General features: G+C 42.8%; 1 protein-coding gene across 2 annotated transcripts; it reads right to left on the bottom strand.

Annotated features, from left to right (window-relative positions):
• Positions 1–8,467: 8,467 nt before the first annotated feature.
• Positions 8,468–16,050, bottom strand: LOC133922271 (putative elongation factor TypA-like SVR3, chloroplastic). 2 transcript variants are annotated; one of them, XM_062367518.1, is made up of 14 exons: positions 15,775–16,050; positions 15,052–15,158; positions 13,837–14,040; positions 13,336–13,512; positions 13,078–13,230; positions 11,900–11,989; positions 11,253–11,387; positions 11,053–11,169; positions 10,562–10,713; positions 10,389–10,473; positions 10,145–10,239; positions 9,627–9,792; positions 9,357–9,552; positions 8,468–8,982 (listed from the first exon to the last, which is right to left on the bottom strand). In XM_062367518.1, exons 1-14 carry the CDS (start codon positions 15,974–15,976, stop codon positions 8,852–8,854), a joined length of 2,010 nt encoding a protein of 669 aa, XP_062223502.1. In that variant the 5' UTR covers positions 15,977–16,050; the 3' UTR covers positions 8,468–8,851. The 2 variants fall into 2 exon arrangements, with proteins under 2 accessions (XP_062223502.1, XP_062223501.1); XM_062367517.1 differs by having other exon boundaries at positions 15,052–15,161; positions 15,775–16,049.
• Between the last annotated feature and the right edge of the window lie 438 nt (positions 16,051–16,488).

The following is a 16,488-nucleotide window of genomic DNA, read 5'->3' on the forward strand; positions in this document are numbered from 1 at the left end:
GAGGTGGGGGTGGATTCTGGTTGTTGTTGTTCCCCTCGTTGGTGTTGCTGTTCCTTCTTGTGTTCACCATCTGATTAGGGTTGGAAAGAGAGACAACAGTAGATAATCAAGACTGGCAAGGATTTAACTAAGGAACCCAACTATAATATATTATAGATATTAAAGATGTGGCTATGAACAAGGTGCCAACGCATTCCACAGCACACACTGACACTCAAATAAAAGATCCAAATCACACACTTAGCACCATAACAATACTCACACTATCATCATTATCCTTAATGATTACATCGATGCTCGACTCTAGCGAAACTAAGACGATCTACTGAAGACTACTACTAAGGGGGATGAATCGACCGATCCTTCTTCTTCTAAAGCGGGGGCATTGAGGCAGATCCTCTTGCGCGGAGGTGAGTGGTTAGACAGGACTTCTTCTTCATCTTCTACAGGTTCTCCTTGGTTGGCATCATGTTCATCCTAAAGCAGTAAGTGACGAAAGAGAGACATTGATGAACATCTCCCAATTCCATAGGGCGTAGTCCAGTTCATCTTCCAAGGCCACAATGAGCGCAACTTGTTCACGTAGCTTGGGGTTTTCTCCAAAAGGGCGCTTCACGAACGGCTCAACACTCCCACAAGTTCTTCAGGGACAGTATCCATAAGGATAGTCGACCATCTTACTGTCGTATTGGTCTCGAACACGGGATATGGATTGATGTGCTGCATCTAGAACACCGGCAGTGAAGGTTGCTCTTGGGGTCATTGCTGAGTGAATGCCCACAATTTGACGAACATCCATTCCTTCATCTTCGCTTCGCTCGTAGTCGTAGATGGTGACTTCTACCTTCCATTCCACATATCCAGAGTATTGCTTCTTAACTCCCCTGTAGATCGGCTTCTACGTATGTCCAAGTCTAGAGAGTATTCCCCAAAGTAGGCAAGGAAGGTGTCCAGTGTGAAGACCGTCACTCTCATAGACGTCGGGAACACGATCCATGTTGCGGAAAGTGGGATCATCAATCTCCTCTTCAGTTGGAACACGTTGAAGAATGGGTGGATGTCCTCCAGTTGACTTGCGAGCGGTGAGCAGCTGGCGAACCTTCTATAAAGGAGAAAATAGGATGTAAGAACTAGCCTTAAGGATAGTAAGAGGTGAGTATGAGGACTAAGAAAAACTTCTATGGGTTTAGACGAACTAGGAAAAACCTTAGGACGACCATTCTAACTAGGCTTGAGGTCCTACAGTCAACCTGGCTCTGATACCACCTCTGTCACACCCGGTTTTAATGGACAAAACCAAGTGCGGCTTATGTGTGCCCATGAAGTTTATCACACATAAGGACGTCATAGGTAAAGTAACAAAAACAATACTTTAACTTACAATAATTTACTTCTTACAAAAAGATTTCACCTAAACAACATTAAAAAAACTAAACGACGGCATCTAAACGACAGCAACAGGACGAAAGCATCGGCGACCAAGTGTGGGAAAGTAATGATATGCATGCTTATATCAAGAACAGGCTAACACAAGGTATATTTACGTAAATATGAGTAAATGAAACAATAATGTAATTGAAAAACATTAATGAGTTGTTAAGTGAATGTAACCCCAAACCACCCAACAACTAAAATCCAAAGGTAACCATCCCTAAACCATCACCATCCAGTACCTCCTGTACCAACAAGACCATGACTATAACCATAACCAACTAATCATGTGAGGATCCAAGTCTCCTATAACCGCGGACACCACTGTTATAACAGTTTTACTCTGCAGAGGTTGTCCAACTTTACCCACAAGTCATGATTTCCATGTTGCCGTGTTCATGACACACTTAACACACGCCAGTGGTATGCCGCCAGGAGATCACTACGAAGCATTGTCCATTGATTAGGTCCTGGTGCTCCAACGAATACCAGCCAGGTGTCTAACCAATATGCTAAGCCTTACCCATATCGGTCTCGTGGTTGGTACGGTAATTCTTGGGTTGTCGCTCCACGAACCGGTCCTTATATGTGATACTTAAGCAAAGACTTTCCAACAGGGAAATAACCAACAATTCCTAACATCTCAGCTTGGAACGTATCCACAAGCCCACCACAAGAACCAACATTCCCTAACCCATTCTTTGCCCAAGTCCTAGGGTTTCATGTTGCTAAAACAAGTTCATCATCACCATTGCGTATGTCCACTAAACATGTATATGACACTTCCTAACATCCCAAAAGCATGGCTAAGCAATTCTACCTACCAAAGATACTTAAACATAAACCATCTAGGTTCCAAGGGATGATAAGCAAAAATCTAGGGAAAACCCTAACATATGTGACTACCCATCATATCGACAGACATTGCATGCAGATTTATAAAACAAAACATTTAAAAACATAAGTTCAATATGATCAAGGACACTTGCCTTCTCCTTGCTGCTGTCAGTGTATTCTTGCTCAAAGTCTTGATGTTCCTCAAATTGATCCAGGGTATTGTCAACTAATCGCGAAATAACCAGCAAAGCACACAAACAAAATACACTAAGAACAGAGCACAAAAAAAAGAACAACAAGATAAAACCTATATAGAAAGAAAGAGCACTGAAAACGAATCTAACGGTGCGAGAATTGATTAAAATGAAGCTACTATGAAAAAGGTATGCTAAAAACAAGATTAGGAATTAATTTAATAAAGGAAAGGACTTAATTGTAATTAATAGAAATATAGGGACCTTTTTATAAAAATAGAAGGACCTATATGTAATTTTAGAAAAGTTTAGGGACCTAAGTGTAAAAAGATAGGGCTCTTTTTGTAATTATAGAAAAGTTCAGGGGCTAGATTGCAAAATTACCAATTATCAGCATTATTTGGAATTATTTTTATATTGGAAAACACCTATTTAATGCGTGGCTGCTGACTGGCTTACACGTGGTTAACACGGCGGCTAAAGTGATGAGGTGGCTGATGATGTGTCTAGATGACATGGCATGGAGCAGCTGATTGGATTAAGTTGACACGTGGTAGATGATGATAGGTTGAGGAAGGGGCACAGGATGTTCTAATCTGGACCGTACGGGATGGATCTAACGGCTTGAGTGAGATTGGCGGTCGGAGAGGGAGGTTCTCGGCGGCGCCCGAAAGGATTGCAGGGGCGCATGGCCGGAGAACACGCCGGACGGTGCTCCGATGACCTAGGAACTCCGGCGAGCGGTGGTATAGCTACAAGAGGGCACGGGGAATCCAATTGGGGGCTTACCACAGATGGAACAGCGTGGGAAGCAGCTCGGCGCCGAGGAGGGCGGCGGAGAAGCTCAGGAACTCGTCAGCGAGGGTGCTCCAGCGACCAATCGACGAAGGCGAGGGCAGCTACACGTTGAAGAAGCTGCGGCGAAGCTCCTCGACGACTTGGTTGGGACAACGCGGCACTGGGGCAATTCGGCGGCGAGAGCACCTGAGGGCGGCGGCTCGGTGAACTCGAATCTCGGCGAGAGGCTTCAGAGCTTGGCGAGCTTGGGATGGGAATAGATTGAGGGGGCGGCTGGGGTTATAGGCGGCAGGATGGGGTCTCGGGAGGGACGGGGACTCTTAGGCAACGGTGGGAGTCCCGCTCGGACACGGTGGCGATGGCTTCTCCGACTCGGAGATGAAGACGCGGGCGGAGGCGGGCGCTGGCTGCCGAGCGGGCTGAGGGCACAGGCACGGCCCAGGAGGGGTGGAGGGAACATGCTGGCTCAGGCCAGGCCGAAAGAGAGGGAGGAGCGGGCTGAGGAGGTCGGAAAAAGAAAAGCGGGCCGGAGGGAGAAGGGAAAGAGGCCCGGGATAGTTTTAATCCTTTTTCTTTTTCCTTTTACTTTCTAACCTTTTCTAATTCTATTTCTATTTCTAAACTAAGCAAAACAACTTCAAACAAAAGCCAACAAAAGCCAATAAAACCCTACATGCCTAATTCACCATGAATACATAATATTCAAATATATCCTATGTCAAATTGGTTTTTTCTTTTTATAAAATAGGGTTTTGATTTTTTTCAAATGTTTAAACTCAATTTAAACTCTAGCAAATTTTAAGAAATTACAAAATGGAAAACTAGGGTGTTACAGCGCTCCGACTAGTGATTAACATGTCCCAAACTAATTGAAAGAAAAAATCAGTAAGGAGATCACAATATGCTGTCAAAAGCATCCAGCACAAACTACTCCCATCAAATGTGAAAAGCGTTTAAATTGCTACAAGTCTAATAAAAGCTACCGAGTGTTTATTACATACTGCACGGTAAAGGAAAAAAACTATGGAAATGTCACAAGTCCTAAGTCATGGCGTCCACAAAGGCATTGGCTGGCCCGATCACCTCCTCCACCTTCTGCACTAACAATTCGTCTGACTCCTCCCCGAAGAGGGGGCGCTTCGAGTAGCCTTCAAAAAGAAGGATTCAAACGATGTGCTCTTATCAACATAGGAAAAACATTCATAGCAATAATGCTTACCTGGGCCATTTATTCACTAGGAAAGGCTTCATCGGGATCAGAAGGGGTGTCGTCCTCTTCAACATCTTCTCTAGAACGCCTCCTGCGGTCCCCGATCCCAGCGGAATTAAGGGAGCTCCTCCCAATGAACATGTGAAGACAATTGCCTTCCCGTTGTCCTGATCCAGGGGCTAAAAGCACCCGAAGTTAAAAAAAAATTACGGCAATAAAGGCTCCAGATAAATTCACAACTTACCGGAGTCAGGGCCACCGCTCTGAGTGCTCGCATCACTACCGAACCCTGAAAAAAAGCTATCGTCGGGGTCGGATCTCCAACTGGCGAGGCCAACACCAGGTTGACAAGAACTGAGGAGGGTGGTGTTGTTCGCGTCGGTGGCTTGGAATCACCCGCTGACGGGTCTACCTTCACAAAGTCATCCCCCTTCAATACCACATCGCTTGCAAAGGATGTGGACTACGATGTCGCACCACTGCCGCCGCTCCCACTCGGACCTGTCCTCCCTGTAATGATGACCTCATCCGGATTTGCAGTTGGAGCTACCACGTTCTTGGCCTCTGGGTCGAGTTGTCCACGCCCAAGGAGCTGCACAAGTCCACGATGGCCATCATTATGGTTATGAGTACTCGGAAAGAAGAAGAAAATCAAAAAACAATAAGGTTCCTAAGACTTGCTGAGAAGATCCTTGACGATGAATAAATGATAGTTACCATATCCGAGTACCCCAGGGTCTCCCATAATTCTCGAGGTATATCTTTATCTCTGAGAAGGGGATCCTGTGAAGAAAGGAAACTATATGCATGAATCCAAGGAGTCCCATAATCGGGAGTGTCTATTTCCAAGAATAGGAAGGAAGAGTCAGGAGGACGTACAACACCCCCACATATATATGGAGTTCAGGGGTCCTGTGGAGGACAAGCCACCACAAGTCATTACAAGCAATACAAGCAACCAGAAGCCGAGTAAGAAGTCACCGACTAAGTTTAGATCCATCAATGGTAGCTACACCCCCTTGTAACAGGCTCAGATCAATACAAGATAAATATAACGTAGGGTTATTATCCTCAGAGAGGCCCGAACCTATCTAAAAACCCTTATACATTTCTCTTGTGATTCGTCCACTCAAGTATCCCTCTATTCTTCAACAAGTTCATTAGATCAGAGGTTTACCAATCCTCGATGATCCTCTCCTAAGCGTCAGCCTCCATCTTCATGATGGGGTTTGGGATGTCCGAGCGGCTAGCGATAGGGACTGCGTCATACAGGAGCCTGGTCCTCTTGTAGTCCAACTCCGGCGAAAACACTATGGGAAGCTACAAGTAATAGTACATTGTAAGGACTAAACCTACAATTCTTTTAAAATGGCTACTCGGGGTCGACTAGTACATGTCTCACCTTCACTGGCTGGGTCCAACTCAGCTGAGAATTGCCAAGCGTCGATGATCCTTGACTTCAGAGAACTCAGGCGGCGCTTGATGAAATCCCTAGTGATGTCGTACGTTGTCAATTTTCTCTCCTTCAGATGTCGGATCTCTCTGATAAGACTCCAGTGAAAGGTGGTCATCATGGGGTCTTCCGTCCAGGCAGGCCTCGACGGCTATGGAAGACCCCGGTAAGGAAGCCCCAGCGGGTCGAGCTGGAAGTAGAATCATTTCTTGTGCCATCCCGACCAGGAGCACTTGGCGGTGAAATCAATGTACTCCGCCAACTTGCCCTCCCGGAGCTGGAATCCGGCGCCACCGACGACCCTGCCTTGGAACCCCTTCAACAGGTAAAAATACCTGAAGAGGTCGAAGGACGAGCACATGCCCAAGAAAGCCCCGCACGAATGTGTGAAGATGCTCAACATAATGATGGAGTTAGGGTTGAGGTGAATGAGTTTCAGGACATAGAAATTAAGCACCTCAAGAAGAAAACTGGAAAGGGGGAAGCAAAAATCGCAGCGGAAGAAATCAAGGAAAATCACCGTCCAGGCGGTGTTTGGGCTCAGGATTGTCTGCCCCGCTGCTAGTGCGCAGGCGATTAGGGCCTGAGGAGGAATCATCTCATCGAGCTCCACCTTCTCTAGAGCCTCCTCCATGATATCGGACTCTTGCCAAGCCGAGATCGCACTCGTCATCTCGCTGATGGTGGAGCTCTCCTTCTCGACCTTCTTTCATCCCATGGTGCCGGAGGACTTGGAGGAGGGTTTTGGAGGCAAATGTGTGAGAAGAATGAAAAGGATGATGGAAAGTAAATGATGACCGTAGGGTGAACGACGAAGTGGACTCCCCTCCCCCTCTACTTTTATACATGGCGACGACTCTCAGAAACGGCTCTCTGACTTACGTCGTGGCACGACTCGAGGCCACAATCTCCTGCTTTACCATCACGTCGCATTTAATGCCCGACACGTGCGGGGTAGTTGAAGCAGTAACCTGAGGTTTCCCACCGCAATCATGATCTCCTGTCAGGTAAAATATTCTCACTAGTACCCGAAACCCCACTGTGACGGTCCAACTTTCGAACTTGACAAGTGATAAGTCTTCTCTCCCCTATACTTTTACAAGGATGGGATGATATTTGTGGGCTCATCAGAAAACCTACTCGGATGGAACACCTTCTCGAGGACTCGCTTGAGAACTCGGAGGCGTTCAGAACCCCGAATAGATGATTTGAGAACCTGATTAGACGCATCATCCTAATCAGAAACTCGAGTCTTACTCAATGATGCGGTCGGACAAAATGTCTATCTTTGCTGGCTAAGTACTTGATCTATCGAAGCCTCATTTCACGTACTAGTAGGGGGGCTTGACGATGACTACTAGAGAGTTACCATATACATGCACCCTAGAATTTCCCGTAATCCTCAAGGCGTATCTCTATCTCTAGAAAAAGGATCTCTGGACGAAAGGAAACTACACATAGGTACCCAGGGTATCTTGTAAACAAGGAAGTTTATCTCCAAGAACATGAATTAAGGATGTACGATGCCCCCCTATATATAGAGCCTAGGACTCATACGGGAAAAAAAAGTCTGGACAAGTCATTAGACGACAGAGAATAAGTCGCACAAGCTAAAAGACATTATAAGCTGAGCAAGAAAGTTGCTGACTAGGATAGATCTATCTAGACTAGCTACGCACCCCTAGTAACAGGCTCAGATCAATACAAGACAAACATGACATAAGGTTATTATTCTAAGGGAGGTCAGAACCTGTATAAAAACTCATTTATGTATTCCTCTTATTCGTTTGCTCAAGACATCCCCAGCTATTCTATAAATTCGTAAAATCGATGGTTCACTAACCGTCGACACAACCGATTTACCGGGCTTCACTTCCGCAATGTCAAACAATGCAGAGACCTACTTGCAGTTCGAGGAGGAAGTGCCAACTACAGAGAACAGGTCGAGCACGTCCTGATGCAGCAGCCGATGCTCCAGGAATCTGGCACAGCGGAGCACCTGCATGGAGGAGACCAAAAGGGGCTCTGGCCGTCGTTGGCGTGTTATCTCCAGTAGGGATAGGTGTAGAGCACCAATGAATATCTGTGGATCCACGTTAATACAATTTAATTAATTAACTAGTTATTTTGATCTAGTCAAAATAACTAGATAGTTAATTGAGTTAAACTAAAATAGATCCACATACTCCACACCCATCCCTAAATCTCGAGAACATTTGCAACGTGCCGGACCTCGGCAACATGCCCCCCGGAACGCTGGACGGCGCTGAATGGGGCGGCTTCATCTTCTGTTAGGGGATCTGATCGGGCTGTAGCAAGGAGTTAGCAGCACCAAATTTTGTAGCTAACTGGAAGCAGCGAATTAAGCTGTTGATTCTATGTTTGTTTTTCCTTGTAGAAGACAACACTTCTGTAATCCACTAATGTGCTCATATCGTTCCCTACCTATTATTCTAATGTTCAAACATTTCGGCAAGGTTCTGCGCTCTCTAGTTTGTCAGTGTGAAACTGTACGTACGGACTTACAGTACAACACCCCAGTAGTAGCAGTGTACTCCGTTCGTCAAATCTTGCTCCAATCCGTGATTAGAGCTGAAAGAATCATGTAGAGCATCTATATGATCTACATATATGTAACAGCTGAGGTTGCTGTAGGAACAATGTACAGCTTATCAGCAGCCTAAAAGAAGACTACTCCACTCTCCAACCTCTAATGAGGAAACAAGAGAATAATTCCGTGATTTAATCATCACAAAATTGAGTATACTCCTATATCTGAATCTGGTAACCTGTGACCTGTAGACCACCAAAAATAGCCCGGTGACTGACTTGTGGGGCGCAGCAGTCATATACTCGTACCATCGCGGGCAAAGTAACATACAGCTTCTATTTGAAACTGATGTCTTCAGATGAAACGTTATAGTAGCGTTACTTTTTCTTCGAAATTTTTGGGTTCTTGCACATGCGGATGCTTGCAGGAGTAACCTCCACTATCTCATCCTCTTGAATGTACTCTATGCAATCATCCAAACTGTAGCTTAACGGTTCGTCAAGAACCACTGCAGCATAGGGAAATGAACAGAAGTCAGCATATTGTCAATCAAAAGCTAACAGCTCATCTGAATATTAGTGTAGTAATAAAAGCATATGTATGTGTAGGTGTATACTGGGTATATCGGCGTTTGCCACTTCTCTTAGAAAGAGCAACCTGCGTATGCCTGTAATACCTGACTAATATACCCAGATCTCTATTCTTTCCTGTTTCAAAATTTTATCATTTATTTTGCTTGCTTCTTGTGGTAGTTAAGTTGGGAAGCTATTTTTTCAGAATCGATAACACACAGACCTAAATTTTCATCATATAAAAGATTGTAGGTTTTTCTAGCAGTGGAAATCATTAAACTGCCGAGCGTGAGTGCAAATGAAGCTTTACCGGTAGTTTCCTTGTTGGAACGGACATTTGTTGCAGCCTTTTTCTTGCACACATTAAGTGCTAAGTCACCTGGTCGCTGATGAATGCCAACTATTTGGCCTTTGTAAACATCTTGCCCAGGAGAAACAAACATCAGACCTCTTTCTTGTGCATTTAGAAGTGCATAAGAAGTAGTGCTTCCATCTTCAAATGCAACCTGGATCATTTCGTCCAAGTAAGATGATGCGGTAATTTAGAGAAAAAAGTCACTGCCTTAAAACTTATTCATACCAAGGAGCCCTGATCGCGTGAACTAATATCTCCAGCCCATGGGCCATAGCTGTCAAAGATTGTGTTAAGTATAGCTCTGCCTCGAGAAGCTGTTAGAATTGCATTCCGAAGTCCAATGAGGCCTCTGGTAGGAATCTTGTATTTCAGTAATGTTGTTCCCTCTGGCCTACAATTCGAAATAATTTTCATCAAGGAAAAATTCAATAGGAGGAACAACTAGTGCGTGAAAAACTGGGTTATAATTGAGTTAAGAACAAGCAAAGTTTTTTTCCTATTTTTTTATCAAAGATCCAAAATTAAGTGATTCAGGGGTGAAACAGTTGAACTGGACTCCAAGGTCGTTCTGGGAAATCGGTTGGTTCTGAGCAGCTCCCGCCAGGAATTAGAAAAACTTTTGGCAACGAGCCTTATTTTCTTTCATTTTCTGATCAGCATATTATTAAAAATGTAATAAAGCATTTTGCCAAAGCAACAATAGCACTCCTGATCTGATGAATGAATCAAAGTATGCTACGAACCCACTAGCTTCCATGTCAGCCATTATTCCACGCCTTTTCCCTAGAAGCTCAACAACTGATCCCATATATTCCTCTGGAACCTCCACAGCAGCTATCTGGAGCAAAGTAAAAAAGAAAACATTTGTTACATGGAAACTGAGGACTAAGGAGTTCCAGGAACACTGAATTGATAAAATAAGAGGTTTATTTTTTTGAGAAATCAGTGAAATATATTACAACTCTTATCATTGAAGGAGAAAGAAACCTCATAAGGCTCTAGTAGCTTTCCACCCACTGTCTTGTTTATGACCTTTGGAGGTCCAATCATAAATTCATATCCTTCTCTCCTCCTGTAATAGTTTGTGTTGCTCTCAAGAAAATACCAGAAGTACATAGTGTACCGAGTTACTGACAGAGGTTAAGTTCAGAAGTTCTTACATGTTTTCTATCAATATGGTGAGGTGCAGTGTTCCTCTGCCACTGACAAGAAATGTGTCAGCAGTCTCTCCATCTTCCACTTTCATAGCCAGGTTCCTTTCAAGCTCACGATATAACCTATCACGGAGATTTCGGCTAGTAACGTATTTTCCCTGTGATAAGCCAATGAGAAGGGACAAATATGTCAGCATTCTATTACTTCAGTTAATTATATGTTAGTAAAAATTACTAAAAACATAACAATGTCAAAGTACTTTGGATAGCAAATCTACTAATATCATTTTCATGAGAAAAATATAAATAATTTTTATGTATATTAATGATCTTCAAAAGGTTGGCTGAACAGATTCTAGGACAACAAAAACAAGAGATAGGTGGGACTGGAGTAATCAAAGATCTATCTTATACATCTTTCAGTTCTCTTCACTATGGAAGAGAATGCTTGAAAGTAGAGAGACAATGTCTAAAGTTAGAGTGGAGGTTAGTAGTACCTCTCGTCCAACAAAAGGTGAGGTATTGATGGAGAACGACATTCTGACAGTCGGCTCCTCCACTTTAATAGTGGGCAAGGGCGTTCCAAAAACTTTATCAGCTATAGTCTCCCCAATCTGCATAGTTCAAACCATAAAAACCATGTCGTAAGGATAAATGTGAACTGAAATATTTGAATAAAAGATGAACAGACACCTACCATGATATCATTCATTCCACATACAGCACAAATGTCACCAGCACTAACAGATTCAACTGGAACACGGCTGAAGTTCTGATATACAAAAAGCTCACTTATTTTGCCAATCCTACAAGCATCGTCTGGTGTACAGACCTGCAAAATATCATAAAATCAATAAAAGCTAGACTGCAATAGTAGGTCAAGATACTTTTTTTTCTCTATTTTTATTCTGGAGAAGACCTAATAAGAGTTAGGAACCAATAAGTCAGATACATATGCTAAGGTATCATTTTGATCATCCAGTATGCCACAATAAATTCTGATTATAAAGAATAGAACCTCCTTTCACAGAAGAAAAAGGAGACCATGAAAAGGTGCAAACAGACACTTCAAGTAGCACCGATATGTGTATTTCCCATCACTATTCACATACTTCATAAAAGCACTTCAAATCTTCTAGTGCTCATAAACTGATATTCATAATGTTTGCTCACAAGCACGTGAACACGTATGTTAGAAAGTCAATGTCAAAATAGGGTGCGCCATCTAGCTTCTAAAGAGATGATAAAGAGATGTGGGGCCTGCTCAGGCCTCAAATTATCCCAACGGTTTTTTTATCATTTATTCTTTTCTTTACTCACTGACTTCCTCTACAAAACTTGTACCTTGACTTCCATGCCACGCTGCAGTTCCCCTGCATGCAACCGTCCAATTGCTATTCTTCCTTTGTGATCATCATATTCAGTATTAGATACCTGCATATCAGTCAACACTAAAGAATAAGCAAGGAACTGGAGGTAATGAAAGAAAAGTGCAGATATAGCCTGTGAACATCAAAAACACACTGAGAAGCCAGAAAACCAGCACAGCAGAATAAGATGATTGAAGCTCTACAAAACATGAAGCCTAAGAAGCAACAACATAAATAATGTATTCAAATTATGTGCTTGGTGAGTTTCTGGGACTTCAAATTAGCAATAGCATACTTACAGTAGATATCCTTACTATATTAAAAGACTACGTTGGTGGTGGCGATGGTGGTAGGTTATACTACCTCCACCTTGAAAGATCTTCTGTACATTGATTTTCGTATAATCGTATGCATGTGCACATGGCAGTATGATCTTCTGTGGAGGTATTCTGCACATAACTGTTTATCTATGGCTTATGATACGGATTTCTATGACTTAACAATTGATTAAAAGTTCTACATCTAGATTTAAGGACAAATGTTTGTGAATGATGAAAATATCAGAGGGAGAGATTATGATTTCTTAATTGTTTATTCGAGATCCATTGCAACACACAACCACCCGACTAGTAGTACTAGTAAGAGTAAATGTTCATGTGACATCAGTCTATGCAAGCTCAGCTGTGAAAATGAATCAAGATAGGAGTATTAGCCATCCAAGAATACCAAAAAACTGTTTCTTGATTGTGAATATGAGAAATCATTCATTTCTAAAAAAAATGTTTATTGTCGCAAGTATCATATATCACTATATCAGTCATAGTTTCCATGACATGGTTTTCAGCATCTTAGAATAACATTGTTGCTTCCCATTGCATCGATCTAACTATTTAAAGTTTCACCAGGGATGATAGAACATTAACAAACAAAACGGAAAAGAAACTGTAGATCTACACTTTACACTTTAGGAGGTTACATTTGTGAGGTAAAATCGATAACTGTGTAATAATGGAAAACTTGGTTAGAGAAACTTCAATGAATATTATCACAACAATTACTAGGCAGTCACCACACTCATGAAATGAGATGTGCGAACATAATCCAGCTCCAAACATGCAAATCAAACACAGAAAACGATGCAAGATAACTCACAAGCAATTGCAGGGCGCCATCTTTCTCAATGCGTGGCTCTGGAATGCATCTAAGAATAGCCTCGAAAAGGGGTCCAAGATCATCAGCCAAATTATCTGGAGATAGCCCAGCCTTTCCTTTAATTCCACTTGCATAGACTGTTTGGAAATCACACTGGCATGTTGCAATAAAACATGAACATGAGTACTAAGATATGACCTGTGTTGATAAACCAAAAGAGTAATTATATGAACAAGAGTACAGACATAAGTACTTCACCTGTTCATCAGTTGCATTTAATTCGATAAATAGTTCAAATGTTGAATTCACCACAAACTCTGGACGAGCACTAGGTCTGTCAATCTTGTTTACAACTACCACAACAGCATGTCCAAATTCTAGAGCCTTCTTCAGAACAAATCTTGTCTGTGGCATAGGCCCCTCTACAGAATCAACCTATGAAGCAGATAAACTTAATTAATCAGATGATATCACATTTGTTTCCTGAATCTACATTACTAAATTATTCGGAGATCAATTTGATATGGACATGGGGTAACATGCAGCAGAAAATGGAATTAATACTCTACATGCATAAAGTAGTATACACACACTGTGTACAATGTGAATATATGCATAAGCCATATCACGATGTGGTAGCATCACAGTTTGTATCGAAGTGAAAAAGGTGTTTGAAGCCCAAAAATAACCTAAACATGAAACGAGAAAGATGTCTCTATTTGGGAAAAGAGAGAAAAAAAGATGAGTAGGAACTAGTACCACTAGGAGAACTCCTTCCACCATGTTGAGAACACGCTCCACCTCCCCACCGAAATCAGAATGTCCAGGGGTATCAATTATATTGATTTTAGTACCCTTATAGGTTATTGATGTATTTTTGCTAAGTATTGTGATTCCTCTTTCCCTCTCCAGATCATTTGAGTCCATTATTCTTTCCTGCACAACTTGATTATCTCGGAAAACCTGCATAAGGTAAGCAGTCAGAGTAATCCAACAAGGAAACACTTTGTAGTAAACACAATAGTGATTATTGCTACAACACAGTGACAGAATGGTGATTCAATGGAATGAATTCCACAAATAGCTCCTAATTTATGTCATCTCCGTTGTCATAAACACCTTCAATCTTGTAGGGATTAGTTTAACATCGATTGATAGGAGAAAGGGCCCAGATTGAAGAAAGAGATACCAGTTTTGCAAACAAAATATCCAAATATTCTGTGGCACCAACCCAACTGAGAGAATGAACAAAACTAAATATTAGGTTTCTATTGGGATGTATAGAGGTAGTTTATAGAGCACTTATGCGCCCCTACAAGTTGATCCTACCTACCACAATGAATCCTTACTTTTCATGGTTATGAAAGTGGTGGCATATTGTCATTTCACAGATTGTAGACAATCTGAGAAATAGAATTCCAGCATCATACATTCACAAGCAAAATCATCTTACTTCCCCATCCCATGTGATCAGGAAGTACGATTGAAGTTTTGTTAATTTGTTTTTATGTACTTATATGCCTATCAATCCAGGGACTCCCTTGTATATGAACCTTTTACTTCCAAAAGGGTATATAGATGATGTGTAAATAATCCAGTGTGAATATAGATGTTATGTAAGAGGATCAAAGATCCGGGCCCTGAGGAAACATCATATATCATCAAATGCCAAACTTACCATGTTTGTGTTAGACCACTTAAAAGCAGTCCTATTAACCTACCATATCGAACAACAAACAAAAATTAATTGACCAGCCACGTAAACCAAGTAAATAATCCACCCAGACCAGCCTATAAACACTCATAATCACAACTATGTCCAGATTTCAGTTAATACAAGTGCACCTCTCTCAATAAATGACAGTCAATAAAGATGGCAAAGTCTTGAACAGGTATCATTATATTTGCAAGCGTATGGCTTGAATGGCAGAGAGGTTAAATTTGCAGTCGATCTTTCATACTACTGGAATATACCTTGGCTTGCCTTAACATTGAATCCACCAAAGTTGTCTTCCCATGATCAACATGAGCAACAATTGCTATATTCCTCACATCTCTTCTAGTTGCTTGACTACTCTTCCCTGCTGAATAATCCAGTAAATAAAGTATATTAAATTGGCATTATTTCAAAAGAAGGGGATTCAAGAGAAAATGTCGTGAAGGAACATTTTGAAATTAATAACCAATCATTCTGAGAGTACTAGAACAAGCTAGTATCCAAGCGATGTCGAATTTCCACAAGGAAGATGGTGAGCATGCTATTTGTGAGCATAACATGCAGATGACTTTCACATAAACGGATAAATCACTATTTTTGACCAAAATCCAATGGTGTAGTAGACAAGAATGGCCAGCAATCATCATCAAACGCCAAGGCCTTACAGGATCAATCACTCATTAAGGCTATGTGAGCTATCAGATTTTGTGATGCCATGATTGCTGCACTGCAATTCTAGGTCCATGACCTCTGAACAGACCTACTTGTATCAACTTACACATCACAACCTCACTTCGGTTGTTAACATACTGATAACTAAAATGGACTCAGCAGCTTCACTCTGTTAAATCAGTAATCAGAAATGAACTGCATAGTGACCGTAATCCAATCCAACGCCACTCCTACTCCTTAGTTAATTCTGAACTGCATAGTGACCACGGCCATCGCTACGAGAAAACAGGGAGCTGGAGTTCATTTACCGGAGGGAGCGGGGGAGCCGGCGACTTCCTTGACCTCCTGGTCGAGCGAGGCGGAGGCCCTGAGGGAACGGGGCCTCCTTCGGCGGAGCGGGCGAGGAACCCGCAGGAGGCACCGGGCGGCGGAGAGGTTGGCAGAGCTGGCCGGCGGCTCGGGGCGGCGGGCGGAGGGGGCGGCGCGGAGGGTGAGGGTCTGCATCTGCATGGCGGGTGGGTGGAGCAGTAGCAGAGCGGGGTGGTGGGGAGTGCCGCGGCGGGCTGCAGGGGATGGGGTTGGGCGGGTTTTGTAAGGACGGGGAGTGGCGGCCGAGCCCTGGCGGATAACGGCCACCGGCTATCTGGCTCGGGTGTGCCGCTGCCACGGAAGCCACGTCGCCCGCCGGCGCTACGTGCTCGCCTTCTTTTTCACCTTTTCTGTCCTAGATAGATATTGTGGTGTTCGTAAGTTCGTTAATTGTTCAACGGAAAATCTAGCACAACTTCAGAATTGCGGGAGACATGGCGGACGCAGCCAAGTCACGGAGGATAGTGATCTTCTTCCTCCTCCTCCACTTCAACTTCCTCTTTTTCTCCTTCTCTTGCAAAAAAGTAGAGAGTTTAGATGCTATAGAAGAGTGATAGTCGGTACGAGGGTTTGAGCGCCTCTGTATCCTCTCCTAGAGATTCACTACTGATAAGAGAACTAGATCTAAAAATTTTGCAAATAACTTTTACATT

Source organism: Phragmites australis, chromosome 6, assembly GCF_958298935.1.
Source record: "Phragmites australis chromosome 6, lpPhrAust1.1, whole genome shotgun sequence".
Taxonomy (NCBI): Eukaryota; Viridiplantae; Streptophyta; class Magnoliopsida; order Poales; family Poaceae; genus Phragmites; species Phragmites australis.